The 23438-nt window shown below is 49.7% G+C and overlaps 2 protein-coding genes across 2 annotated transcripts in view; one reads left to right on the plus strand and one right to left on the minus strand.

Moving 5' to 3' along the window:
• KCTD19 (potassium channel tetramerization domain containing 19) overlaps positions 1-11896 on the plus strand; it is a 43480-nt gene extending 31584 nt beyond the window's left edge. The window contains 9 exon segments of the mRNA XM_069085931.1: positions 424-527; positions 1297-1439; positions 2053-2136; positions 3096-3204; positions 4489-5107; positions 6689-6880; positions 7493-7647; positions 8112-8213; positions 11783-11896. Of these exon segments, the coding sequence (XP_068942032.1) occupies positions 424-527; positions 1297-1439; positions 2053-2136; positions 3096-3204; positions 4489-5107; positions 6689-6880; positions 7493-7647; positions 8112-8213; positions 11783-11896 (1622 nt within the window).
• A 1333-nt stretch (positions 11897-13229) lies between these two features.
• The window catches only part of PLEKHG4 (pleckstrin homology and RhoGEF domain containing G4), a 10750-nt gene continuing 541 nt past the window's right edge, over positions 13230-23438 (minus strand). Inside the window, exons 2-22 of the mRNA XM_069085890.1 lie at positions 22973-23096; positions 22742-22835; positions 22462-22536; positions 22104-22220; positions 21797-21895; positions 21544-21692; positions 21319-21457; positions 20947-21063; positions 20472-20654; positions 20165-20420; positions 19270-19274; positions 18462-19078; positions 17919-18225; positions 17351-17440; positions 16572-16814; positions 16135-16305; positions 14640-14817; positions 14183-14299; positions 13751-13984; positions 13443-13606; positions 13230-13235 (exon numbers count right to left, since the gene is read on the minus strand). Of these exons, the coding sequence (XP_068941991.1) occupies positions 13230-13235; positions 13443-13606; positions 13751-13984; positions 14183-14299; positions 14640-14817; positions 16135-16305; positions 16572-16814; positions 17351-17440; positions 17919-18225; positions 18462-19078; positions 19270-19274; positions 20165-20420; positions 20472-20654; positions 20947-21063; positions 21319-21457; positions 21544-21692; positions 21797-21895; positions 22104-22220; positions 22462-22536; positions 22742-22835; positions 22973-23096 (3485 nt within the window). The remainder of the gene's footprint in view (positions 13236-13442; positions 13607-13750; positions 13985-14182; positions 14300-14639; positions 14818-16134; positions 16306-16571; positions 16815-17350; positions 17441-17918; positions 18226-18461; positions 19079-19269; positions 19275-20164; positions 20421-20471; positions 20655-20946; positions 21064-21318; positions 21458-21543; positions 21693-21796; positions 21896-22103; positions 22221-22461; positions 22537-22741; positions 22836-22972; positions 23097-23438) is intronic.

Below are 23438 nucleotides of genomic sequence, written 5' to 3' on the forward strand. Positions count from 1 at the left end.
AACACATATACAACCATTATCACCACCACCAATCCTCACACAATGCTTTAGATTCATTCTTTTTTTAAAAAAATGTTAATATTTTGGGTTCCCCAATTACATGTAAAAACAATTTTTAACATTCATTTTTTTAAATTTTAAGTCTTTTTTAATGGATAAGGAAACTGAGGCACAGAGAGGTTGAATGTAAGTGGGTGGGCTTTGGATCCAGGCCCTCAGATTCTAAGTGCTGTGCCCTATCCATGGTGTCCAGCTATCTCTTAGAAATCAGCCATGTTGGGGATTGAATTTAGGGCCTCATGCCTTGTGGCCTCATAGTGATGTTGAATCTCAGGGTAACCTAACTGCAAAAGTCCTAGAAATTCCCTACCTCATTCTACCTTCCGGTTCTGTGATGTCTCCATTTTAATTGGTTTTTCTTAGATGAAGCTTGGACAGCAGAGATCACAGTCTATTCACCTCATCAGATTGTGAAAGTTTACGTAGGAAGCCACTGGTATGCAACCTCCCTACAGACCCTATTGAAGGTACTGCTCTCTGTGGATTTACCTTTCTCATCTTCCTTTCTGATTTGTTTACTGTACTTCACAAGAGTTAGTCACCATGATCCATAATAGTGATAGTTTAAATTTTATATAGGGCTTATAGTTAGCTTATAGTTCATAAGTTCATATAGTTCATAAAGCATATTATTTTATTTGATTACTCTAATACTGTGAAATGGGTACTATAAATATTATTATTCCCATTTTCTAGAAGAGGAAAGTGAAGCTTAGCGGCTAAGTAGTAACTTTCCCATCTTCATCAAGGTAGTAATTGGCAGGTTTGCAATCCAAACTGATGTTTTCTGACCCTGAGTACCCTGCTTACTTCACTATGCCATTCATGGATAACTGTAATAAATTGACAACAAGCGTCTACTCACATACTTTTTCTATCAAAATCCAGCGGCCCTGAGGAGTAGGAGAATGAACTGAGATGGCAGGGTCCTTCTATGTTTGGTTTAGGATTGAGCACACTAGGCCAAGGGTGATTTTCAGGTACCATCAGAGAGGAGCTGCCCTAGGGAACAGGGGGAAGGCTAGAAGCCCAGCGAACTATTAGCTGGAAAGATCTTCTGATGCTTTGGCTTCCTGCTAATTTAGTCTGGCTGACAAGGAAGGTAGAAAACCCCAAAGTATCTTCTGTTAGAGGATGATGCAGGAAAATGAGATGGAGAACTAGGGAACCCAGAGGAGACCTGCCTCTTGACTAAGGAGAAGAATGCTTGGACATAAGTCTGATTTCCTTCCCCAGTGTCCAGAACTGTTGTCTAACCCCCAGAGAGTGTATTGGATTACCTATGGACAGACCCTGCTAATCCATGGAGATGGACAAATGTTCAGACACGTTCTCAACTTCCTTAGACTTGGCAAACTGTTTTTACCAACTGAATTTAAGTAAGTGAAAAAAAGGAAAGTTACCTGAAGAAGGTTGCCTAGATTGATATCAGCTTTATCCAAAGGAGATCTATTTGGGGCCATTGGGAAGGCTAAATTATTTCTGATATGTGAACAGAGGTATTCTCCAAAAGAGATGAAGCAAGCATTCTGGTTTCATTACAGAAGGAAATTTAAAAATCTTATAACTGGAAAGGAACAAAGAAATAATCAAATTTATATTTTATAGGTGAAGGCTCCTGAGCCCAACCGATATTAAGTGACTTACTTGCCTAAGGCCACACAATAAGAGACAGAACTGTTATTAGAAAACAGGTTTTCTGTCCCTTGGTCCCATGATGCTGTGGCACTAACATTGTAGAGGAATATGGAACCTCAAGAGCAAAGTTTATCAAAGACCTGGGAATTAGAGGCAGTTAAAACGATTTTCTCTTTTCCCAAATTTGTCTGAAACCTGTGCTTAGATCTCACCTTTGCCCTGGGGGCATGTAATGCTTCTTCGATTTTCCTAGTGTTAGAGGTGCCAGAATGAGCTCAGAATTCAGAGCATACTCCCTGTCCAGCCAAGAATTGGAACCATTTGCCAGACTGACAAGCCTATTATTATTTACAGAGAATGGCCTCTCTTCTGTCAGGAGGTTGAGGAATACCAAATTCCCTCTCTATCAGAAGCCCTTTCTCAGTGTGAGGCTTACAGGTAAGGAAAATCTCAGAAAATAGAGGCAGAGTTTCTGTTACATGTGTCCCTTTAGGCAAAATTCCCTAATCTCCAAAACACACTTGTTCTATATAATATAGACATGGAACCAATGCAGAGAGATCTCTTATAGAGGGCAATTCTGCTGTGATACTCTTCCAGAACACATTTAAAAATAATAACTCATATTCCTATAATATTTTATGGTTTACAAAGCACTTTCTTCAAAGAAACCCTGTGAAGTAGGTAGTAGATCATCACTATTGAAAGGAATTTGGAGATAATCTGTCTCATGTGACAGATGTGGAAACTGAGTCCCAGTCAGAGGAAATCTCCTGCCCAAGTCACACAATGAGACTTCTGGCAAAACTATGACCAGAGCCTTTGTCTTCACATTCCTCATCCAGTGCTCTTTGGACTATTTCATGCCATAAAGTCATACACATGTCCAGGTTCAACACATACCTGTCATTAAACAAATATTCTGGAGAGGAGGGACAGCAATTCTCCACTTAGGGAAAAGGGGGTGGGATCCCAGCTGGGAGGAGACCAAGCACAAACCAAAAAGCAAAATCTGGCTGCGACCAAAGTGACTTGCTCCCACAAGCATCTCCGCCCCAGGATTCTAATGCTCTGGCAGTGAGAGACTAGACCAGAAGTCAGAGTATAGAGCGCACCACCGAAGAAATGATTTGTCTGAATCAGTCAATAAGTCTGAATCAAACCCATTCCCATTAAGGTTATTTGAGTTCCCTACCCTCCTGGGCACTGCCCAGCTACTACCATGGTGGTGAGACCTGCCAAGCCCCCCATCGCTCCAGTCGTGCTCATACCACTCAGCCTCTGCCGCCCCTGCTTCTCACCTTCTTTAGTGCTTTACTTCCAGTCCATGGGCAGCCTCACAGATGGGGTGATGGGGTACGTCTGCTCACTGACTGGGCCCCAGTTGGCTTTTACAGATCCTGGACCCAGGAGAAGGAGTCTGAGAGTGAAGCTGCTTTTCCCATCCGGAGACTGCATGTAGTGACTGAAGGTCCGCCTGTTGAGCTCAACCGAGGCCCTAAGGAAGTAAGTATCCAAAGCACTCTGAAGATCCTGCTGTGCCGTGACAAGCCAGAGACCTCCCCCCACCTTGGCTCCTAGCGCCTGGCAGCTGCATGACTCTGGGCCAGTCACTTAATTATTGAGTTTCAGGTTCCTCATCTGTGACATAAAGATCATGTGTGCACCATTTACCTCACAGGTGCTGGAAGCAAAGTAGCCTGCATACATTAAGCACCATAGAAATGTTAGTGATTATCATCACAGCAGGTGGAATTTATATAGTGCTTTAAGGTTGGCAAAGTACTACAACAATAGCAACAACAATAGCTTGCATTTATATAGCACTTGCTATGTTTCAGGTATTGTACAGTGATATACAATTACTACCTCATTTGTTCCAACACCCCTGAGAGGCAGGTGCTATTATTATCCCCATTTTACAGATCAGGAAACTGAGGCAAAGAGACTTTCCCAGGGGTCAGATACCTAGTAAGTATCTAAGGCTGGACTGGTACTCTGGTCTTCCTGACTCTACATCCAAAGCTCTGTCCACCTAGCTGTCTCATCATCAGTGCCTCTTACTTCTTTGGCAGGTTCCTCCAGCATTGGCTAATTGCCTTTTAATTAGAGACTTCAGAAAATTTTCCTCTTATGGACAGGGACCATTGACCACTGCTGTGTGAGAGCCTTTTCGGATTTTCTCAGCACTTGTAAATAGTACCAGTTAATGACCACCACTGTTGGAGAAAACCTGCCCTTATGACAACCATCCCTGGCTCCCCAAATGACTGACCAGAGCCCAGATTAGGCTAATTTATATCAGGTGTGAGCTCCCTGGGGCACTTTACCAACTGATTAGTCTTTGGGTTGATAGACAACATGGAATAACAATGTCTCTAATTTCTAGAATACTTTGAGAGCACTGGATTTGAAGTCCGAGGACCCAGGTTCTAATCCTCATTTTGCTACTTCCCCCCCATCTTACCCAGAATGAGTCACATAAACTCTCTGGGGCTCAGGTTTCTCCTCTGTAAAAAAGCGGGGTTTGGAATAGGTGAGGTCTCTATTACATCCCAAGTTTAAGCCCCAAAGCAGGTAGTACAGAGATCATCACCACCATGTTATGGATGAGGAAAATGGAGTTGAGAAGGGAGGTAGCTTGCTCTGGATTGTAGAGCACGTAAGTGTCCACATCGGGATCTGAATCCAGGTGCTCTGATTCCAAGTCCAGGCTTCTTTCTCTTGTACTGTACAGCCTCTGCTGACCTCAGGAATTAGTCAAGACTTCTCTATTTTCTCCTTTACCAGACTGCCCCCTGCGTGCCTGTGGAATTTAGAGATTGCTGTGGGACTCCATGGAGCAAAATGAAGGGGGTACCAGCCAGGCCAGGCCTGACAGAGGAGAATGAACAGTACACTAGAACAATCCACTTATCCCTGTGCAGAGGTGTCAAGAGAACCAGTAACCCTGGGGTGTATCCTCCGTGCTCAGGCCTCTTTGCCAACCCCAGGCATTGGAGCCATCCTGAGAGCCCTCCAAAAAAGAAGTGTTCCACAGTCAATGTCAACCCTAAACCAGAAACTACAGATCCTCCTGTCACGCCCATGCAAAAACTGATTTCCCTGGTTCGAGAGTGGGACATGGTCAACTGTAAGCAGTGGGAATTTCCACCAGTGGCACCCTCAAGAAGCTCAAGCCTAGAGGAACCCACTCCACGGGCCCTTTCTGGGAATGAGGCAGCTTGTCAGCTCAGTCCAGCTACTGGTCCTTGGAAAACTCGGTCAGCCGCTGCAGAGAAGACTCCAAGTCCCCAAGCCATGACCATTGCCAAGGAAAAGGGCCCAGAGCAAATATTCAGACCCTATCTCCCAGTAAAAAGAGCGGTTGCCTTGAGAGACTGGGCAAGGCAGGGAGCAAAGGAGAAAGGTAAGTGAAAGTAAAGCAAGCTTTTATTAAGTGTTCTATAGACAGAACATAAAACGCACATGAGCCAGTGCCTGCCATCATGCAGCTTACAGTTTACTAGTGTCCTCAGGCATACTTTTCTTATAAAACCTAGGAAACAGAGTGATGACAATCAAGGAATTCTCTTGGTAAGAGTTTGCAGAAACTTAGAGCCAAAAGGGACTTTAGGAATCATTTTGTTCAGGCATCATGTAGATCTCCAGTATTCTAGATATGAGATGGGGAGGGGTTCCTTGAGGAAACTGTAACATCAGCAATATCACCCCCAAAGAATTAAATATGAAATTATGTATCACAAGCCTAGAACATGTAGTAGTTTTCAACATGAAAACAGATTTACTTCTATATTGCTCCAAATACCCCTAACTCCCTCCATACTTACAATATGTTTTCCTGGACTAACATTTATGGTTCCCACCCATATATTTCAGTCTCAAAAGAGTCCCATGGCCAAGTTAGTTGGTCAAAATTCTTTTGGTCCCAGACCCTCCTTCTACAGAGGAAGATCAAGGGCCCAGGGGCAGAAAGTTACTTATCCAAGGTCATATAACAAGTTAATGGCAAAATCAAGATTAGAACTCAAGTCTGTTGACTCCCAATTTAGTCCTCTTTCTTTCCACCACATTATACTCTTTCCCATTATATTTTTCAATTGCCTTTCTCATCCTTGCTGATGAGTCCCTGACATTGTCTGAGGTGCAGGGTAAGAATACCCACCCCTCCATTTATAAGACCTGAATCCTGTCAGTAGATGGTCAGATGAACCCTACAGGATGAACACAAAGTAACCAGAAATCACATGTAGAGAGATGCAGTTCATTACAACCATGACGTCTCTATAATGAAAAGCTCTCCAACCTTTAGCTCCCTAATCTCTAGTGAGATTTGCTGCCCCAAAATTCCAATGTCTCATGTTGTTTTCAAAAAATTCTTTCCTCTCTCTATTCAATTCCTGTTTCTGGCCCACTTTACCCAGGCTCTAAATTTATGTCTCCAAGACAACCAGAGTTTCAACCAAATGTCCACCATAGTGGTTTGGCCATCTGTGGAAGCAATAGAGCACAGATGAGTCCCATATTTTGGCACCTATGATGAAATGCTTGCACTGGAATCCAGGGGAGGGAAACTGGCACCAGCAACAGAACTGAGAGTATGTTGACAGTGTCTGTAACCATGAGGCTGCCTCTCTGGGTGAGAATCTCCACTTCACAGACATATGTTAAATGTTAGAGCTAACAGTTACCTATGCATATAGAACATTAGAATATGTTAATATAATATTAAAGGTGGAAGGGACCTCAGAAATCTTCTAGTTCAACACCCTCATTTTACCAGTGAAGGAACTGAGAAAAGTAGGAAAGTAACTGGCCAGGACTAGAACCCTAGCTCCCTAGGGGAACCCTTACTTCCTAGACTTTGTCCATTTATTCTTCCTTAGAAAATAGAACCAGATGCCACAAAGAAGACTCCAAGTCTCCAGGCTTGTGGTTTCTTGTGAGATCTCGATCCTTATGGAAACTAAGGCATATGTTTCCTCCATAGAAGCCTCCATCCCTGAGCAGCCTGCACTGGAAGCTGATGAGCTGGGTGACGTGGGGATCATTCTCAAGGTGACCCATCCCCCAGTTGTCGGCAGCGATGGCTCCTGCACCTTCTTTGAGGACAGTATGGTGTACACCACCCAGCTCGATGACATCAGACTGGCCCCATTTAAGACCAGCCCTCTATCCAGAGGTGAGAGAAGGGGATAAAGAAAGAGTAACCAGGGAGCCAGCCTCTGACAGAACTGCCCAAGTCCCCTCCCCAGACGTGTTGTTTTCAGGAGACCAACCTTCTCATAGGATAAGAGCAGGAGAGGATCAGAGCTGGAAAGAAGAAATTGTTCAGTTCAACCCCCCCCCCATTTTGTAGACGAGGAAACTTGGGGCCACAGAAGTTCAATGGTTTGTCCAAGGGTGCACAGAGAAGCACTGAGCAGAGCCAGGATTCACGTCATCTCCTTAAACTCCAAGGTCCAGTGCTCTTCCTCTAATGCCACGCCAGGTTTCTCCCTAGAGATCAAGGACTTTCGGGCCAAAGGATGGCCTTTGGAAATAGAGAGCTGTGGTTAAAGGGCTGTGTATAGCTGGGACTCCAGAGAGGCATGTTTAGGAGCCTTGCTCCAGTATGCTGAATGGAGATGGCCGGCAGGAAAATCTGGCAGTGATCCATGGCAATACAGTCTTTTCCAAGTGGTCCTTCTTAAGGAGTCTCATTCCAAGTCTCCTATATGGAGATTGGGACTCCATAATAATCTGTTGGTTATCATATGATATATAACACTTGGCCTTGCCCTTTTTTCTGCAGAGGTGACTTTTCTGAGTTTCTCTCTGTCCCGGGAAGAGATGTTTTATGCCCGAAAATGCCACTGTTTCCTAACCGACATCATCTTAGATTCCATTAGACAGAAGGACCCCAAAGCGGTGACGGCCAAGGTGGTATCCCTGGTCAATAGGTTGTGGGTATGTGTGACCTTCCCTCTGATCTTGGACTTTGGGCTAGGGTTGGAGGTGAGTCTGGGATTTCTACTAGCTTCAGTCTAGGTATGTTACCTATGGCCCTGTGAGAAGCCTCTGGGGAGACCTCTCTTGGGTTGGGAAATCCCTACTTTTTCTGTTCCCTTATCCAGCAACAAGATGAGTATGCGAGCCAGGACTGGACACCACAGTTAGGCCTGGGAGAAATATGTGACACAGAATAGGGGAGTGAAGGGACAAGCTGAGCCTGGAGGGTTTATTAGGGAGGCGATTGCTTGGCAAGGAGGTCTGAGAGCAGGAAATAGCATACCTTAAAACAAGGAACATTAGAAGGAACTGAAACATGGGTTTGAGGGCGGCAGCCCAGTGCCCCCTCCTCCACCTCTGAATGACTCCTTGGTGGGGTAGAGTAGTGGGGGACAGATGCTGACCTGTGTTTTTCCTGGCAGACCTTTCACATCACCACCAAACACTTTGTGGCAGATTTGCTGACCATCACAGGTTTTAAGGATGACAGGCACACCCAGGAACGGCTGCACAGCTGGGTAGAGGTAAGAGTTCCCTCAGAGCTTACAGGGAAGGTAGTCAAAAGTGGCTTGTTGTCATATGTGTGAAAATAAAGTTCTCAATGGCCTCAGAGGAAATCCTATAACTTCCCTGCCCATAATCTCCTGAGGGGAAATGCCCAAGCAGGCAGGAATTGACATCTTGCCATTTTTACACGTGAGGGTTAAGAGGTAGTGGAGCTGAGACCTATACAGAACAGAAACCTAGGAAAAGAGTCAAGGATGGCTACAGACATGAGTCCTACTCCTCCTGGGCCTTCCCCTTACATTCTTTTTTCCACCTTGATCTGCCTCCTGCCTCCAGACAGCATCCCAATGTGGAGAGGTGGCTGGATGTGCAATGGGAGGACTTAGCTTATTAATTGAGCCACTTCAGGCTCATTTTCCTCCTATGTAAACTAAGGTGGTTGGACAAGATGGCTCTTAAGATCCATTCCACCTCCAGCATTCCCTATGCAAGACCCCATCCCAGGACAAAGTCGGAAGCCCTGGACCAAGGGGCACTGACCACCTGATCATTCCGAAGTCACAACAGGATTTGTTTAGAGAGTACCTCCTCTAGGTCAGGCATGATCACCCCCACTTTAAAGAGGATCCAAGATCTAGATGCACAAGATCCAGAAGTCAATTAGTTCTAGGTCAACCTTCAGGCTCCAGCCTCCAGAGGCCAAATGCAGTGCTTTTCTCTTCAGGTCACAGAGAACCTGCTCTCTGGACAGGCACTATCGATACTAGACAGGGTCCTTGGCCCCAGGAGTTTATAATCCAGTAGCATGGCCTGACTTGGCAAATATGTTTCTCTCTGGGTTAGGGCCCAGTGGATTCTTACTCATTGCTTGGCTGAGCTTACAGGGTCAGCAGGACTAACACCAAACTTTTCCACAGATATTGGGGGGGAAATGTGCAGAAGACCAAGGAGACTGGGGAGGAGAACAGGAGGAGTGAAGAACAAAGGCAGGGTAGATTTTCTTTGTAGTATAAACATGAGAGCAGCTGGGCTTGGAAGAGTACAGGAGAGAGTACTTTTTCAATTAAAAGTTCTTTGAGGGCACTGTTAAGGATGGAAGTGATTGGAGTTGCTTTTCCTCACCTGATAGAAAAGCCCTCAAAATTGACTCAAGTGGTCACATCAGAAAAAGGCAGCAAAAAGCTGGGATAGCCACCACAAGGAACAATCTTCAAGATCCCCAAAGATCTCAATGAACTGAAATGATGGGCCAGACCTCAGAAGATGAAATTGTTTGTCTTATACTTAGTCCAAAACAGTTGCACAAGTATTGGACCTGGGGGCGGTCCAGTGTCATCAGACACCAATTGTGAAAAATGTGGGGGAACAGGGCACAGAAAGCTCACTGTGAATTGACAGTGTGGCATGGCAACCCCAAAATCTAATGTGATCTTTGAATCAATAGAGGAAAAGCATCCAGCATGAGATGATAGTCAATCAGTCAACATTTATTAAGCACCTTCTATATGTTAAGCACTGGGCACAAAGAAGCAAAAGACAGTCCCTGCCCTCCAGGAGCTCACAATCGAATGGGGGAGACAACATGCAAATAAATATGTACAAATGAGCTATATACAGGATAAATAAGAAATAATTAACAGAGGGAAGTTACTGGAATTGAGAGAGGTTGGGGAAGGCTTCCAGTAAAAGATGGGATTATTAGCTGGAAGGTAAAGGAGGCCAAGGAAGACAACAGGTAAACTTGAAGAGAGAGAGCTTTCCAGGCATGGGAAGTAGCCAGAGAAAATATCCTGGGCAGAAAGATGGAGTGTCTTTTTTGTGGAGCAGCCAGAAGGCTGGTGTCACTGGATGGAAGAGTACTTGGTCGGGGGTGAAGTGTAAGAAGGTTGGAAAAGTAGGTGGAGGATAAGTTTTGAAGGGCTTTAAATGTCAGTGTTTTGTTTCTGATCCTAGAGGCAACAGGAAGCCACTGGAGTTTGTTGAGTAATGACCTATGCTTTAGGAAAATCACTTTGGTGACTGAATGGAGGATGAGTTGGTGTGGGGAGACTCACCAGCAGGCTATTGGGAAGTGAGGAGGGTCTGCACCAGGGTGGGGTAGTGTCAGAGGAGACAGCAGGCCTTGGCAACAGCTTGGACATAGGGAGTGAGAGAAAGTGAAGAATGCAGGATGCCTCCTAGGTTATAAGCGTGAGAGACTGGGAGGATGGTGGTGTGCTTTACAGTAAGATGGAAGGTGCAAGGTGGGGAGGGTTGGGGTGGAAAGAGAGAGAGCTCTACTGAACATCCAGTCTGAGAAGTTTGAAAGTCAATTGGAGATTCAAGATTGGAGGTCAGAAGAGAGGTTAGAGCAGGACAGGCAGATTTGAGAATCATGAGCATAGAAATGGTCATTAAATCCATGAGAGCTGATGAGGTCACCAAGTGAAGAAGTGCAGAGGGAGGAGAGGAGAGGGAACCCAGAGAGACCTGTATGGCTAGAGGGTGTGATCTGGAGAATACAGCAAAGGAAACAGGGAAGGAACAGCCAGATAGGAGAAGAACCAGGAAAGAGAAGGGTCATCAAAGCTAGAAAAGAACATCAAGGAGGAGAGTGCTCAAGTGTCAAAGGCTACAGAGCTCAAGGAGAATGCAAAGAAAAGGCCATTGTCTTCCTGTCTGCAGCCTGGGTCAAACCATATTAGTGGGCACCATATCTTAGGAGGTGTGCTGGCAAGCCACCTTGTGGCCATCAGGATGGCAAGCAGCCTCACGAGGCTGTGCCATGTATTAGAGTAGGGGAGGTTGGCATGGAGGAGAGATGTAGTGGCAGAGAATAAGGGTGCTTTAAGTATGTGGTGGGCCTTGCCACAGAAGAGGACCGAACCAAGGGGAAGGGGTGAAAGGGGCAGAAAGACAGGTTTGAGAAGATTGCGACACATTACAAATGAAGAATTACAAAGAAGCCATGTGAAGGATGTCAGCCTAGAAGTGTTTGATCAGAAAAAAAGATGGGCCAGGTGTGTATAAGCAACAGACAGCCCCATGCTCCTGCAGTGCCCACACAATATGAAGACTAGGGAGCCCCCTCCAGCCAGAAGGATTGTACTCTTATGGCTGATCCCCAAGAGTTGACAAGGGTCCCAAAGGGTGGCTGTGGCTGGCATCACAGGAGGGAGGACCCACTTTTATGAGATCATGGACCCATTAGGAGAAAACCCTTGCTGCCAATCAGACTCTTCCCTATGTTTCCCCATGAAAGACCTTAGAATGGAGTGGCTTCCCCATCACAGGTGGCCTTCAAGCAAAGCCAAGGGAGTTTCTAGTCAGGAGTCCAAAGGAGGTAATTCCTCTTCAAGTAGGGCCTGCCCAAGGTGATCTGTGAGTTTCCTGTCAACACTGGGGTTCTGTGGTCACTCTAGCTCCTCTGCTCCCCCTCCCCAGCCCTTGGAGAAGTGCTCCTAAGGGAGGGGCAGTGGAACCACGACTACATCCAAGGTGAAAAGGGACCAGCCTAGTCCCATCACTAGCTCAGAGCCTTCTGGGGACACACATGGCCTCAGGGGGCCCTGCATTGAAGGCAGGACTCGCCTGGCTTTCCTTACAGCTCACACTGCCATTTGCCAGGAAATACAGCCACTGTGTGGACCTGCTCATCAAGAAAGGTTTGTCCAGCTCTGTCTCCTACTCAGTCCTGGGGAAGTACCTGCAGGAGTGTTAGGGGAGTAGCCACCCACAACTGGAGCTCATCTTAACTGTATTGCATAAATGTGCACATCTGTGTGTATGCACATGAACCTGTGTGTGCATGTGTGCATACCTGTATGTATGGGAACCAGAGCCTGTCCTTTTATAAACAAATAAAGTTCTAAACCAGAACAAGGTGTGGTAAGCTTCCCTCTCCAAGAAAGCAAAAGGCTAAATTACATCCAAATAGATAAACCTTTATTGGAAACAGTTAAAAAAAAGCCATTAATCAGGTCAACATTATAACATGAATCCAGGGAAGAATCCTAGGATAGGATCCTGGTGAGCTCAGGACTAGAAGGGAGGGACCTGGCTTGTATGGTGGGGAATCTACAGCAGGTCTGGGGTGGTGTGGGTAGAAGACAATGTCAGCCCTGCCAAAGGGCTGCAGACCTTTGGTCCACCCCACCATCTCCCTAAATTCACAGTTGCCCGGCATATTCTTTCCCCAGGTGATAATAAAGAGAAATGCTATGAGATCCCAAAAGAGAGCCCAGGGATATAAAAAATGGCAGGTCAGCCACAGCAAGGCCTCGTGGGTCTTTGTCCCTGAGATTGGAGCATACTTGAGGCTAAGGAGTTGGGCCAGTCCTAGGATGCTGATGAAACTTGAGCCAAAGGGGAAATCCCCTTTCTCCAAGTCCCAGGGGGGTGACTGCCATCTTTGTCACTTATCGTGCTGTGGGTGACACTCTTCTATGCCCAATAACACCCTCCACCTCACCACCTGCTCCTATACCCAGAGGCCATGCCAGCCATTTCCAGGCATCTCCAAGTTCTCTGTCAAACTGGCTAAAACAAAATGTGAAATACAACACCTTCCCCTCTGGTCTAATTATAACTCAAAGCAGGGCCTGACTGGCCCTATCCAACTGCCCCTCAGAGTCCCCACACAGAGGACTAGGGGAGGGGACAGAGCCCTCTTTCAGACTACATGGCCATTTTTGGCCACTCTGGGACAAGCCCTTTGTCAAAATTAGCCATGGGCATTAGGCATCTGTCTGCCCCTCCTACCTTTTAGCAGGAACTAAGGAAGTGGCTACCCAGACATTCAAAATGGTTAAGATATCAGAATGTGTGGCCTGTTCAAGATGTAGGGTATCAACTTAGGTAACTGAAGCAACTAAAAAAGGGAACACAAACTCATGCCCTGGGACTTGCCCTGACCAACAACAGAATGATGGGCCAGGGTGGGGCCTCCCCAAGGCCTAGGCCCCCCAGCTAAGGGAAAGGACAGATGCAGAGAAGAGGTTTCCCTCCTGGTCACCAGCAGCCAGCATCCACCATCACATCTGCCAAAGCAGGTCTCAGACCTGTGGAAGCCCAAGAGATATCAGGCCCAGGTTCCCTCAACTCCCCAACCAGAGTGTCTAAGCATCTCTTCAAGCATTAGAGCTCTGGCCCTACCCAGAAAAGCAAATGATGACCAACCCACTTAGGTGGACTAAATGGTGTATTTCAGCACCTCAAGGTAGAGGTGAAGGGAATGGACAAGGATCTGAGTATCCCAGGATACTTACTGAGGATACATACTGACTTTGGCGACAGTGGGGTTTGTCTTCCAGGGGTGGTATGGGCTGGTCTTCACAGCCACTGGCCAGGGTAGGACCAGGTACACAGCCACTATCTGAACCACTTGAACTAGCTGACGGACACTGGGATGAGGCCTCAGAGCTCTCAGGAGCTGAGAGAGCCAGAGTGAGGAGATAGAGTGAAGGGCCATATCCCCTTTAGCCACCCTCCTTCAGTACATACACTCAGTTCCCCCACCTCAGCACCCAGACTACCCCACTATCCCTTTTATCTCCAGCCCTTCAGGCACACTTACTCAATGAAGGCTGACTTCCTGTTTCAGTCTCTGGATCTATCTCCTCCTCCAGGTAAGCAGTGGGATGCAAGGGCCAACTGAGTCCCAGTCGAGCTGGGTCTCCACACAGGTGCAGGTTAAGGGGCCCCAGCAAGGAACAGGAAGAGGGGCCACTGGGAAGTGGTGCTGGAGATCCAGCATAGGGGTCAGTGTGGTCAAACAGAGACACTGCAATGGAGGCCCGAGTCCGAGCTCCTGTCCCAGATAGAGAACTTGACATCAGCTTTGTTGGGGGCTAAGAGCCTGACTTCAGGACATAACAGCCACCCTGTCCACTTGCCCACGTCTACTGTGGCCTCTTGTCCTCACTTCTTCCACCCTTCATCTCCCTCTCTTCCCCAATAAAGACCCCCAACTATAGTCTCCCAGGGCCCTCCTACCCCCCTCCAGCACCTCGACCCTTCATGATGTAGTTGATGGCACGGTCATTGATAGCTGCTTCACTGGGGGTGATGTCTAGGAAGGGTTTGCTCCCTATACCCATGGATACCATCTCAGCCATTCGGAGCTCTGGGGAGGAGAGGGCCCGGAGTAACCAAAGGCATCCATGCCCACCCACCCACCCACACACACACACACACACACACACACACACACACACACACCCTCTTCCCACTGCCCTCCCCAAATTTAAGAGCCATGGTCCCTGTGGATACTCAGGAAATTCTTCATCTTGCATTTGGACTGCTGGAGGTCTCCTAACCAGATGTCCTATCAAAGATTGTCAACTCTAGAAAGGGTCATAGATTTAGAGAGCTACAAGTCACTTTAGAGATCAGCTCAACTCCCTGATTTTTACAACCCTGTAGGACCCTCTAGGCATGGGGCACCCATTGCTGGGGGCAGATACCCTTATTGCGGGCAGCTTGTCTCCAAAGCAGGCTGGCAATGTCGGCCGTCCAGGCCTGCTTATTTTCAGCAGTGAGGGCCTGCAGCACAAATGTGTCACTGGCTTTGCGGCGTCGGAACCAGATCTCAAAGCACAGCCCGCTCTCTCCGAAGTTCTCTGTGAGACCGATGTCTGCTGTCTGCCCAGTGAGAAATGGGTGGATACAGAGATCAAGAAAGGTGTGTGTTTGCTGGGGGACAAAGGTGAAGAACTGAAAGCTGGGGCAAACCTAGTTGGCAGACCCAGGGGAAGAACCAATATTAGAAGGCAGGGCTAATCATTTAAAAAATAGAAAGAGAACTGAGTCAGATTTATAAGAATACAAGTCATTCCCCAATTGATAAATGGTCAAAGGATATGAATAGGAAGTTTTCAGATGAAGAAATTAAAGCTATCTATAGTCACAAAAAATGCTCTAAATCATTAATGATTAGAGAAATGCAAGTCAAAACAACTCTGAGGTACCATATCACATCTATCAGATTGGCTAACATGACACAAAAGGAAAATGATAAATGTTGGAGAAGATGCGGGAAAAGTGGAACACTAATGCATTGCTGGTAGAGTTGTGAACTAATCCAACCATTCTGAAAAGCAATTTGGAACTAGGCCCAAAGGGCTATAATACCCTTTGACCCAGCAATATCACTTCTAGGTCTACATCCCAAAAAGATCATAAAGATAGGAAAAGGATCCACGCATATAAAAATGTGGTAGCTCTTTTTGTGGCGGCAAAGAATTGGAAATTGAGAGAATGCCCATCAATTAGAGAATGACTGAACAATTTGTGGTATATGAATGTAATGGAATATTATGGTGCTATAAGAATGATGAGCAGGCTTCAGAAAAACCTGGACTTAGATGAACTGATGCTGAGTGAGGTGAGCAGAACCAGGAGAACATTGTACATGGTAACAGCAACATTGTGCAATGACTAACTTTGATAGACTTAGCAATGCAAGGTTCTAAGACAACTCCAAAAGGCTCATGAGGGCAAATGCTATCCACATTCAGAGAATGAACTATGGAGTCTGAATGCAGATCGAAGCAGACAATTTGCTCTCTTTTTCCTTTCTTTCTTCTTTCTCATGGTTCCTCCAATTAGTTTTAGTTCTTCTTTACAACATAACTAATGTGAAATATGTTTAATATAAGTGTACATGTAGAGCCTATATCAGACTGCAAGCCATCTTGGGGAGGTGGGAGGAAAGGAAGAAGGAGAAAACTGAAAACTCAAAAGCTTATGGAAGTGAATGCTGAAAACTAAAAATAAATGAATTCATTTTAAAAAATTTTAAAAGAAGGCAGGACTGAAGTTAAAGTTAAAGTCAACGTTAAAGCTGGGGTCAGGAGTCAGGTCTGGGCTATGAAACCACAGTCAGAGTCTAAGCTGGTCTGAGAGAAAGAGCCCACATCAAAGGACAGGCAGGGCCTCCCCAGAGAAGAGGAGCCCTACCTTAAAGGAGTGCTTGTAGACGAAGGAGGCAATCCCCCTGGAGCTGTATCGAGATTTGCTGAAGAGGATGAGCTCCTCAAATAGGAAGATGTGACGCTGGCACTTCTTACGTCCAGACCACACCGTGAACTCATCCTGACGAACCAGCTGGCCCTGCTCCTTGAGGTTCACCTGGCAGAGGTTCCTGTGATTCAGCAGGGGGTACCTGGCAGGCGCCATCTCAGTACCATCAGAGGACCAGCCCTGAGCTAGGAGCCTCCCTGTGCCCCAGTGGGACCATCTCAATGGGCTGAGCCTCCCCCAGCAGGTGCCTCCTGAGGCCATGAGCCTGCCTGTGCTGCCCAGGCACTGGCCCAGGGCCACAAGCCTCCCTGGGTCATGGGGGCACCGACCTGGGGCTGCCAGTTCTCCCCATGCCATGCCCAGTGCACACTCACATCACAACCACAGATAGCATCCATAGCCAGCAGGTCATTGCCATGCCGCAGCTGGAATCGAACAAGGTCGCAGGCAGCATGAAGGGCAGCCAGATCCGGCCCTTGGGACCAGCCTGGCCCTGGCCCTTCTTGGCAGGTCCGGGACAGTTCTTGCAGCAGTAGCACATACTTGCTCATCCGCTGAATGGGCTTCAGCAGGTAGGAAGCCAAGTCCAGATGGTCGCCCAGACAACGCTGTTTGTCCTGGGGCCCGGCCAGAGGCAGAGAGGGAAAGGGAAGATGGGTCTCTTCTGCCTAAACCCTGAATTCTATGTCTCCTAGAAGCTGCAACTGGAAGGACCTCAGAGATGATCCAGCTTCTAGCCCATTTCCCCTCATTTAAAGGCGGGGAAAGCAAGGCCCCAGGGAGGGGGCATTACTTGCCCAGGTCACACATGTAGTGAGAGGCAGAGATAAAACTCACTGTATATCCAGGGTTCCTTCCATCACACTCCACTGCCTTCCTCAGCTCAATTATGCCCAGCCTTATTCTGCCCCTTTGCCAAGGCTTTACTCCTCATTTTGGAGTTTGGGAGGGCGTTAAGGCTGGAAAAGGCCTTCAAGACTTATCTATTTCAATCTCTTCCTTTAAAGGTTAGGAAACTGAGGCCTACAGAGATGCAGCCAGGCCAGCACAGTAAGTAGCAGGGCCTGTACCCCAGCCCAGGGCTGCTTGTTCAAGGTGGGAGAGCCAGGACAAGGACTATACTTAACCAATGCTTGTGATTGACTGCACCAACCTTAAAGAAGGTATTCCCATGACTGGCCAACAATGCGTCAGATCTGGGCTTGTTCTTGCTGTAGAGGGCATACATCCCAAACTGCTCCCTCTGTGGAGACATAAGGCTCAACCCAGGCTGGCAGTGCCCAATCCCACATGCCAGCCTCACCATCTGATGCCCACAAAGGCCAGATCAGTTGAGGAAGCCTTCCATGGTTAACCCCATGCACCATCCACTCTAAAGTCCCTTCAGGGAGTATGCCTGTGTGTGTACAGGTACTGTTTAAACCCACATCAAGCTAAAGGCCCAGGCTCCCACCTCCATCAAACATAGAATGGGCTAACCTAAGACCCCACCCAGAGCCAGCCCCCAGAGGAAGCTGTGACTAGGAATGGCCTGGAAGGGAGGAGAGGTCATCTCTACCGGGTTTGCGTAAATGTCTGGGGTTGGAGGTTTGGTGACCATGTCCAAGCCGGTGTTGGGCTCCCTGGAGCAGCAGACAGCAATGCTAAGGCCAGGGGGAGGCAGGGAAAACTGAGGGCAGGGGAGGGGGACAGAAGGCCAGAGACCCTTGCCGGGCCCTTACGTGACGTAGGAAAGCGTGGGCCACTCGAAGGGGGTGCTGGCTGCAGCTCTCCAGCTCCCGGAGGAAAAAGTGGCGGTGGAAGTCCCGGAGTTTCTCTAGGTTGCCAAAGAGCCGGGCTCGCTGTCCCCGCAGGCCCTGGGGCACGTCTGACCGCTCCAGCTCAGGGAAGTAGCTTTCCACCACGTAATCCAGGGCCCGCACATACTCTCTCTCCGTGGCCACCATCTCTCCTAGTATCAGGTGCAGCCTGTGCAGTGCATGGGACTCAGGGCAGGTCCCAGGCTGGCACCCTCTGTGCCCTTCTACCCTGACCAGCAGGGTCACCCCCACCTCCACCTCCACCTCCCACCACATTTCTAGAGTGCCTCATTCATCTGAGCCCTGTAGCAATCCTGTCAGTGAGGGGAGCATGAGATTTATCCTCCCCCAGTTACAGATGAAGGAAACTGAGGCTCAGAGTATTCACACAGCTTCTAAGTGGCCTCTAAACTCTCTAGGAGCAGCCACCCCAAGATGTTTTCCCACCCCTAAACTCCTTTTTACCTGTTCTGGGTACTGGCCTCCAGAAGGGGACTGCTGGGTGATGCCTTCAGGGCCCCCGGGGGCCTCTGAATGGGAGGCCCTGCTGGTTGGCGGCCAACAGCCCCCATGAAACTGCCCGAGGGGCTATGTGGGGTGGCTGAGGCCAAGGACGAGGCTGGAGGCTCACCCAGACTGAGCTGACACACAGAACCCCACAGGCTCTGTTTTGCCCCTGCCCTCCTTAGGGTGTGGGAGGCGGAGAACCCCGAGGAATCGCTGCCGCTAGCTCTCTCTTCGGTCTTCCTGCCAGAGGCCAGGGTGGCCTGGTCTGAGAAGGTGCTGCTGCTGCTGCCACCACCTCGTGGGCACTGCTGTGCCCCACGTGCAGCCTCCAGCTTTCGAGCTAACATCAGCTGGGTGTCTTGGCACCAGCCGCCCAGGAGGCGACACTGCTGCATGGTGAGATCAGAGCCCAGGCCCGCAGCCAGTGCCTCCATCTCCTGAAAGTGGGATGGGGCTAGGTCAGGGTGTGAGAGCTGGTGCCCCTCCAAGTGGCGCAGAAGCTGCTCTGAGGATGTGCGCTCCTCCTCGGCCAGCCTGGCCAGGGCCTTCTGTCCAGCCTGCGTCTGCTCCAGGGCCTACAAGGACAGGGGACAAAAGTCAGCCTCCTTTCTGAAGGAAACTCACTTCCCCAGACCCAGGCCAGGGCCTTTCAAGGGGAGACAAAGGAGGATCCCATTCTTAACAGGACAACTGGAAGAAGGAATCACCCTAGCTCTTCTCAGACTGATGCTTCCCTGTCTGCAGTGGACATGTGCCCCTGCCCTACCTGCTCTGGGAAAGGAGAGGCCAGCAGGAGGCACCAGCTGCCTCCATACCCTCAGACTAGGAGAACTGAGAGAGGCCTCAGAGACGATCCATCCAGGAGAACTGTCTTGACCAAAGTCACCAAGCTGGTAAAGTGACAGAGAGGCCTTGAACCCTGGGCTAGGACTATGTTTCCTTTCATACAAGGTACTTGGATTCAAATCTTGACCCTGTTATTAATTGAATGACCTTGGACAAGTCACTTCCTTTTTCTGGGCCTGTTTCCTCACCTATAAAATGAGAAGGTCAGACTAGAATCTAGACTAGATGATATTTCTTTAAATTCTAAAACCTTGAAATCCTATTACATTTCAACTCATTCCCTTTGCCCCAAAATAATAGCACTTCAAGTTTTATAAAGCACTATCTATCTATCCACATGTATATGCATATATATATATATATATATATATATATAATAAATGATCTCATTTGACTCTCACAACCCTGAGAGGTAGGTGCTAATATCAGCCCCATTTTGCAAATGAGGAAACTGAAGCAAACAGAGGTTAAGTGACTTGCCCAGGATCACACTGTGTTTGAGGGCAAGATTTGAACTAGGGTCTTCCTGACTCAAATCTCACTCTATTGGGGCACTTAACTTTCTATGCCTGGCCCTGACTTCCCTGCCCCCATAAGTACATACACACCCCAGTGCCAAAGGCTCAGTTTGAGCTGGGCCTTGGATAGTGCCAGGGGAGAGAGGAAAGGGGCCTCTCCCATCTTAGGCCTGGGCAAGGCTTACAACAGCTCTGAAAGAGACAGTCCACACTGGGACAGAATGTCCCTGACGATCCCCTCCAGGATCCCTCAGGCACACATGGCCAGGAAGGACAGATGTCAAGTAACTCCCTTACCCAACAAGGCACAAGACCCAACCAGCACCAACATCAGGGAGAGACCAAGGGAGCTAGAGAGAATGGTCAGCAAGGGGGGCAGCACTGAGAGTGAAGGAACAGCCAGACAGGGCGAGTGGCCAACATCACCCCCTGCCAGGGCCAGCTGAGAAGAGATTGGCTCAGCAGCTGCTGGGGGCCTTCGAGCCAGAGGAGACACAAGGGATGTGACTAGCCCAGGGTCCCCCAGGCCTCCTGCCACCCCCCACTGAGTCCTCTGGAAAAGAAGCCCAGCAAGTGGGGCCCAGGGCCCCCCCTGCCCAATCACCTGATCCAGCAGCTGAGAAAGGTGTTGGGCATCCATGAGCTGCCGCCGGCGCTGGGCTAGTGCCTTCGAGAATTCTGACAGATGCACCTGCAGGGAGATGAGGCAGGCCCCAGGAGCACCCAGCTGGCCCAACTCAGTCACTTCCCAGCCAGCTAGAATCTCCTCACCACGATGGATATGCTCCTGGGAAAAGTGAAGGGCCCTGGTCAAGCTCAGTCCTCAACCTGGGACATCCTCCATCCACTCCCCTGGCTCCTGCTACTGCCCCAGGGTCCAGGATGGCTTCTGGGCCTTATTTTACTCATCTGCAAAATCAGGGAGTGAATGGATAGGATTCCTAAGGTCCCATCTGATTCTCCATCCTGTGAACCATTAATATAGACCTACCCACACTCTACTTTCCTGTCCCCTCCCCCCAACAAAGCCTGGGCTGGCCTCTGACTACATGCACTCCATTCCTCTCACCCAATCCTACCTGGGCCGCCCGGTCTAGCTTCCAGAAGGCATCCTGGGACTGAAGCAGCATGCCCAGTGAAGGTTCCTCTGGCCCCTTTAGCCCTGGCCAGCCTACGTTCTTTAGCCAGGCCTGAATCTGAAGGGGGTAAGGGTGGCAGTGCCAGCAAAGGGATATGGGAGAGCAGTGTCCAAGGGAAAAGGGACTGGGGAGGTGGGATGGGAGCCCAGGCCTGACGTGGGCCCTCAGGATAAGGCGGGCAACTCTCTGGGCAATAATCCCCCACTAGGAGAAGTGTCCTACAGGGGTGTCTGGGGGTAGCTGGCCTGGCAGAAAAGAGGAAGACAGTGACACGGGCAGGGGGTGGTAGAAAAGGGAAAAAGGCATGCCCACCTCAGACAGTGTTCCTGCCTGTGCCTCCAGCATCTTTCCCAGCTCAAGTGCCCTCATCTGCCGGTTGCACAGAGTGACCAGTTGGTGCAGCTGCCCATCCACCTGGGCATACAGTTTCCCTGCCTCGTCCACCGCCAGTCTGGCATAAGAAACAACAGTCCCTCCCGAGCTGAGCAACACGGGGTGGGAAGCGCTGCCAACCCCTGGAACTTCTATGATGCCCACCTGTGGTCTGGGCTCCGAATGCCACCTGGATCCTCCCTCTGGAGCTCTGCCAATGCAATGCCACCTTCCCGTTGCAGCCAGACCAGCAGAGGGTTCTCCAGAACTTGCTGCATCAGCTCTTGTGGGTCCTGCAGCAGCTGCCCAGTTCCCTGAGAACAGGCACAGGCACCAGGGAAATGAGCAGGGCAAGGAGGCAGAGGCGGGGGTAGCTGTTTGATGGGCACAGTGTGTGATGGGCACAGTGCACACTCACCCCAGGACCCTCTGGCTTCGGGGCAGCTTCTATACTCTTGATGGCCCCTTGGAGCAGCACACAGGCCTCCAGGTAGCTCTGATGCAAGGCTTCCAGCCGCTGAAGGACAGAGAGGGAGGCCATGCACAAGCCACAGACCCGAGCATCAGGGCCCTTGGCCAGGGTTCTGACACTGTCCCCAAGGGTACCTGGTATTCTTGGCAGCTGACCCTAGAGCCCTAGCCCCAGGAAACCTAAGACTCCCTGGTGGCAGCTCTGTCCTTAGAGAAGTTCTATCTCTCCCCCAGCACCAACCCCCATCACTAACCTTTTGGAAATCCAACCAAGCATTGTGGTTGTAGGGGAGGGAGCCTCCAAGAGCTAGGGGCAGCTGGGAGTCTGGGATGAAGGAAAGGAGAGCCTCTCGGGAGGGCAGCAGCTCCAGCTGGGGAGGGGAAGGAGGAGAGATGTGGGCACCAGAGGAAGGGGGTCCTGGACACTTGGGGTTGGACAGGAGCTCAGAGGGCTAGTCCAACCCAGCATAGGGAGGGGAACTGCAAGGGAAGGGGAATGATCTTGAAGGGGTAGTGGGACAGGGGAAGAGAAAGCTGGCAGAGGCCAGGGCCACAGCAGTCATGATCAGTTTGGGGCAGGCAGAGTGCCCAGGGGAAGCCCCGCTGGGGTACCTTCAGTCCCGGAGGTAGAGCTCCTGACATTTTCCCCAGCAGGAGGACCTGGTGCACAGAGCCTGGGACAATCTTCTGAAACAGCCATACCCACAAACCTCAGCCCTAGTGAGCCCTCCAGAGCCCTCAGGCCCTCACCCCTGGACCCTTGGAGCCCTCCCTAATCGGCCCCAAGACTATCAAGCCTTCCCAAAGCCAAGGCTGGAACCCTGCCTCCCAGCTGAAAAAGGAGATTGGGATACCAGCCAGGTCAGGGACCAGGATCCAGTCCGAGGCTCACCTCCATCTGGCTAAGCCCCAAGAAGAGGTTGGGACTGGGCAGGCAGTGTCGGGCATCCACCAACACAGTCAGTCCACGGGCCCGATCCTCAAGTCTGCCAAAGGTTGGAGAAGAGAGGAGATGACTCTCAGGGCCCTTGGCACTACCTGGCACACTCACCTTCCAGGATCCAGCTCCTCCTCACAGCCCAAGCCCTGCTCCTCCCCATCTGAAAGCAGGCCCTGCTCCTACCTGGGAATGTTATGCAGGTAAAGGAAGAGTCCAGCAAGCTTCTGGATGCTGCAGTGAGGACCGAGCCAGGCCAGACTTTGGGTACAGACCAACAGCACCACCCGGCCCTCAGAGTCCCTGGTCCCTGAGGAAGGCAGTCTCACCATCCAGGCTGCTGGCCCTTCTGTCTATCCCTCCTCCAGAAGCCTCTTCCTACTTGCCCTTCTCCAGTCCCTGCCCTCCCCATGGGCCCTTCCTGCCTTCCCCCCTCTCCCCATGGCCCCTGCCCTCTAGACTGTGGGCCCTTCCTCCTCTCCCTCCCTTGTTCTCAGTCCCTGCCCTCCCCATGGACCCTTCCTCCCTTCCCCCCTCTCCCCATGGCCCCTGCCCTCTAGACTGTGGGCCCTTCCTCCTCTCCCTCCCTTGTTCTCAGTCCCTGCCCTCCCCATGGACCCTTCCTCCCTTCCCCCCTTGCCCCATGGCCCCT

This window comes from Petaurus breviceps, unplaced genomic scaffold, assembly GCF_028583685.1.
Source record: "Petaurus breviceps papuanus isolate PSGF00001 unplaced genomic scaffold, PetGlider_PUasm1.0 176, whole genome shotgun sequence".
Taxonomy (NCBI): Eukaryota; Metazoa; Chordata; class Mammalia; order Diprotodontia; family Petauridae; genus Petaurus; species Petaurus breviceps.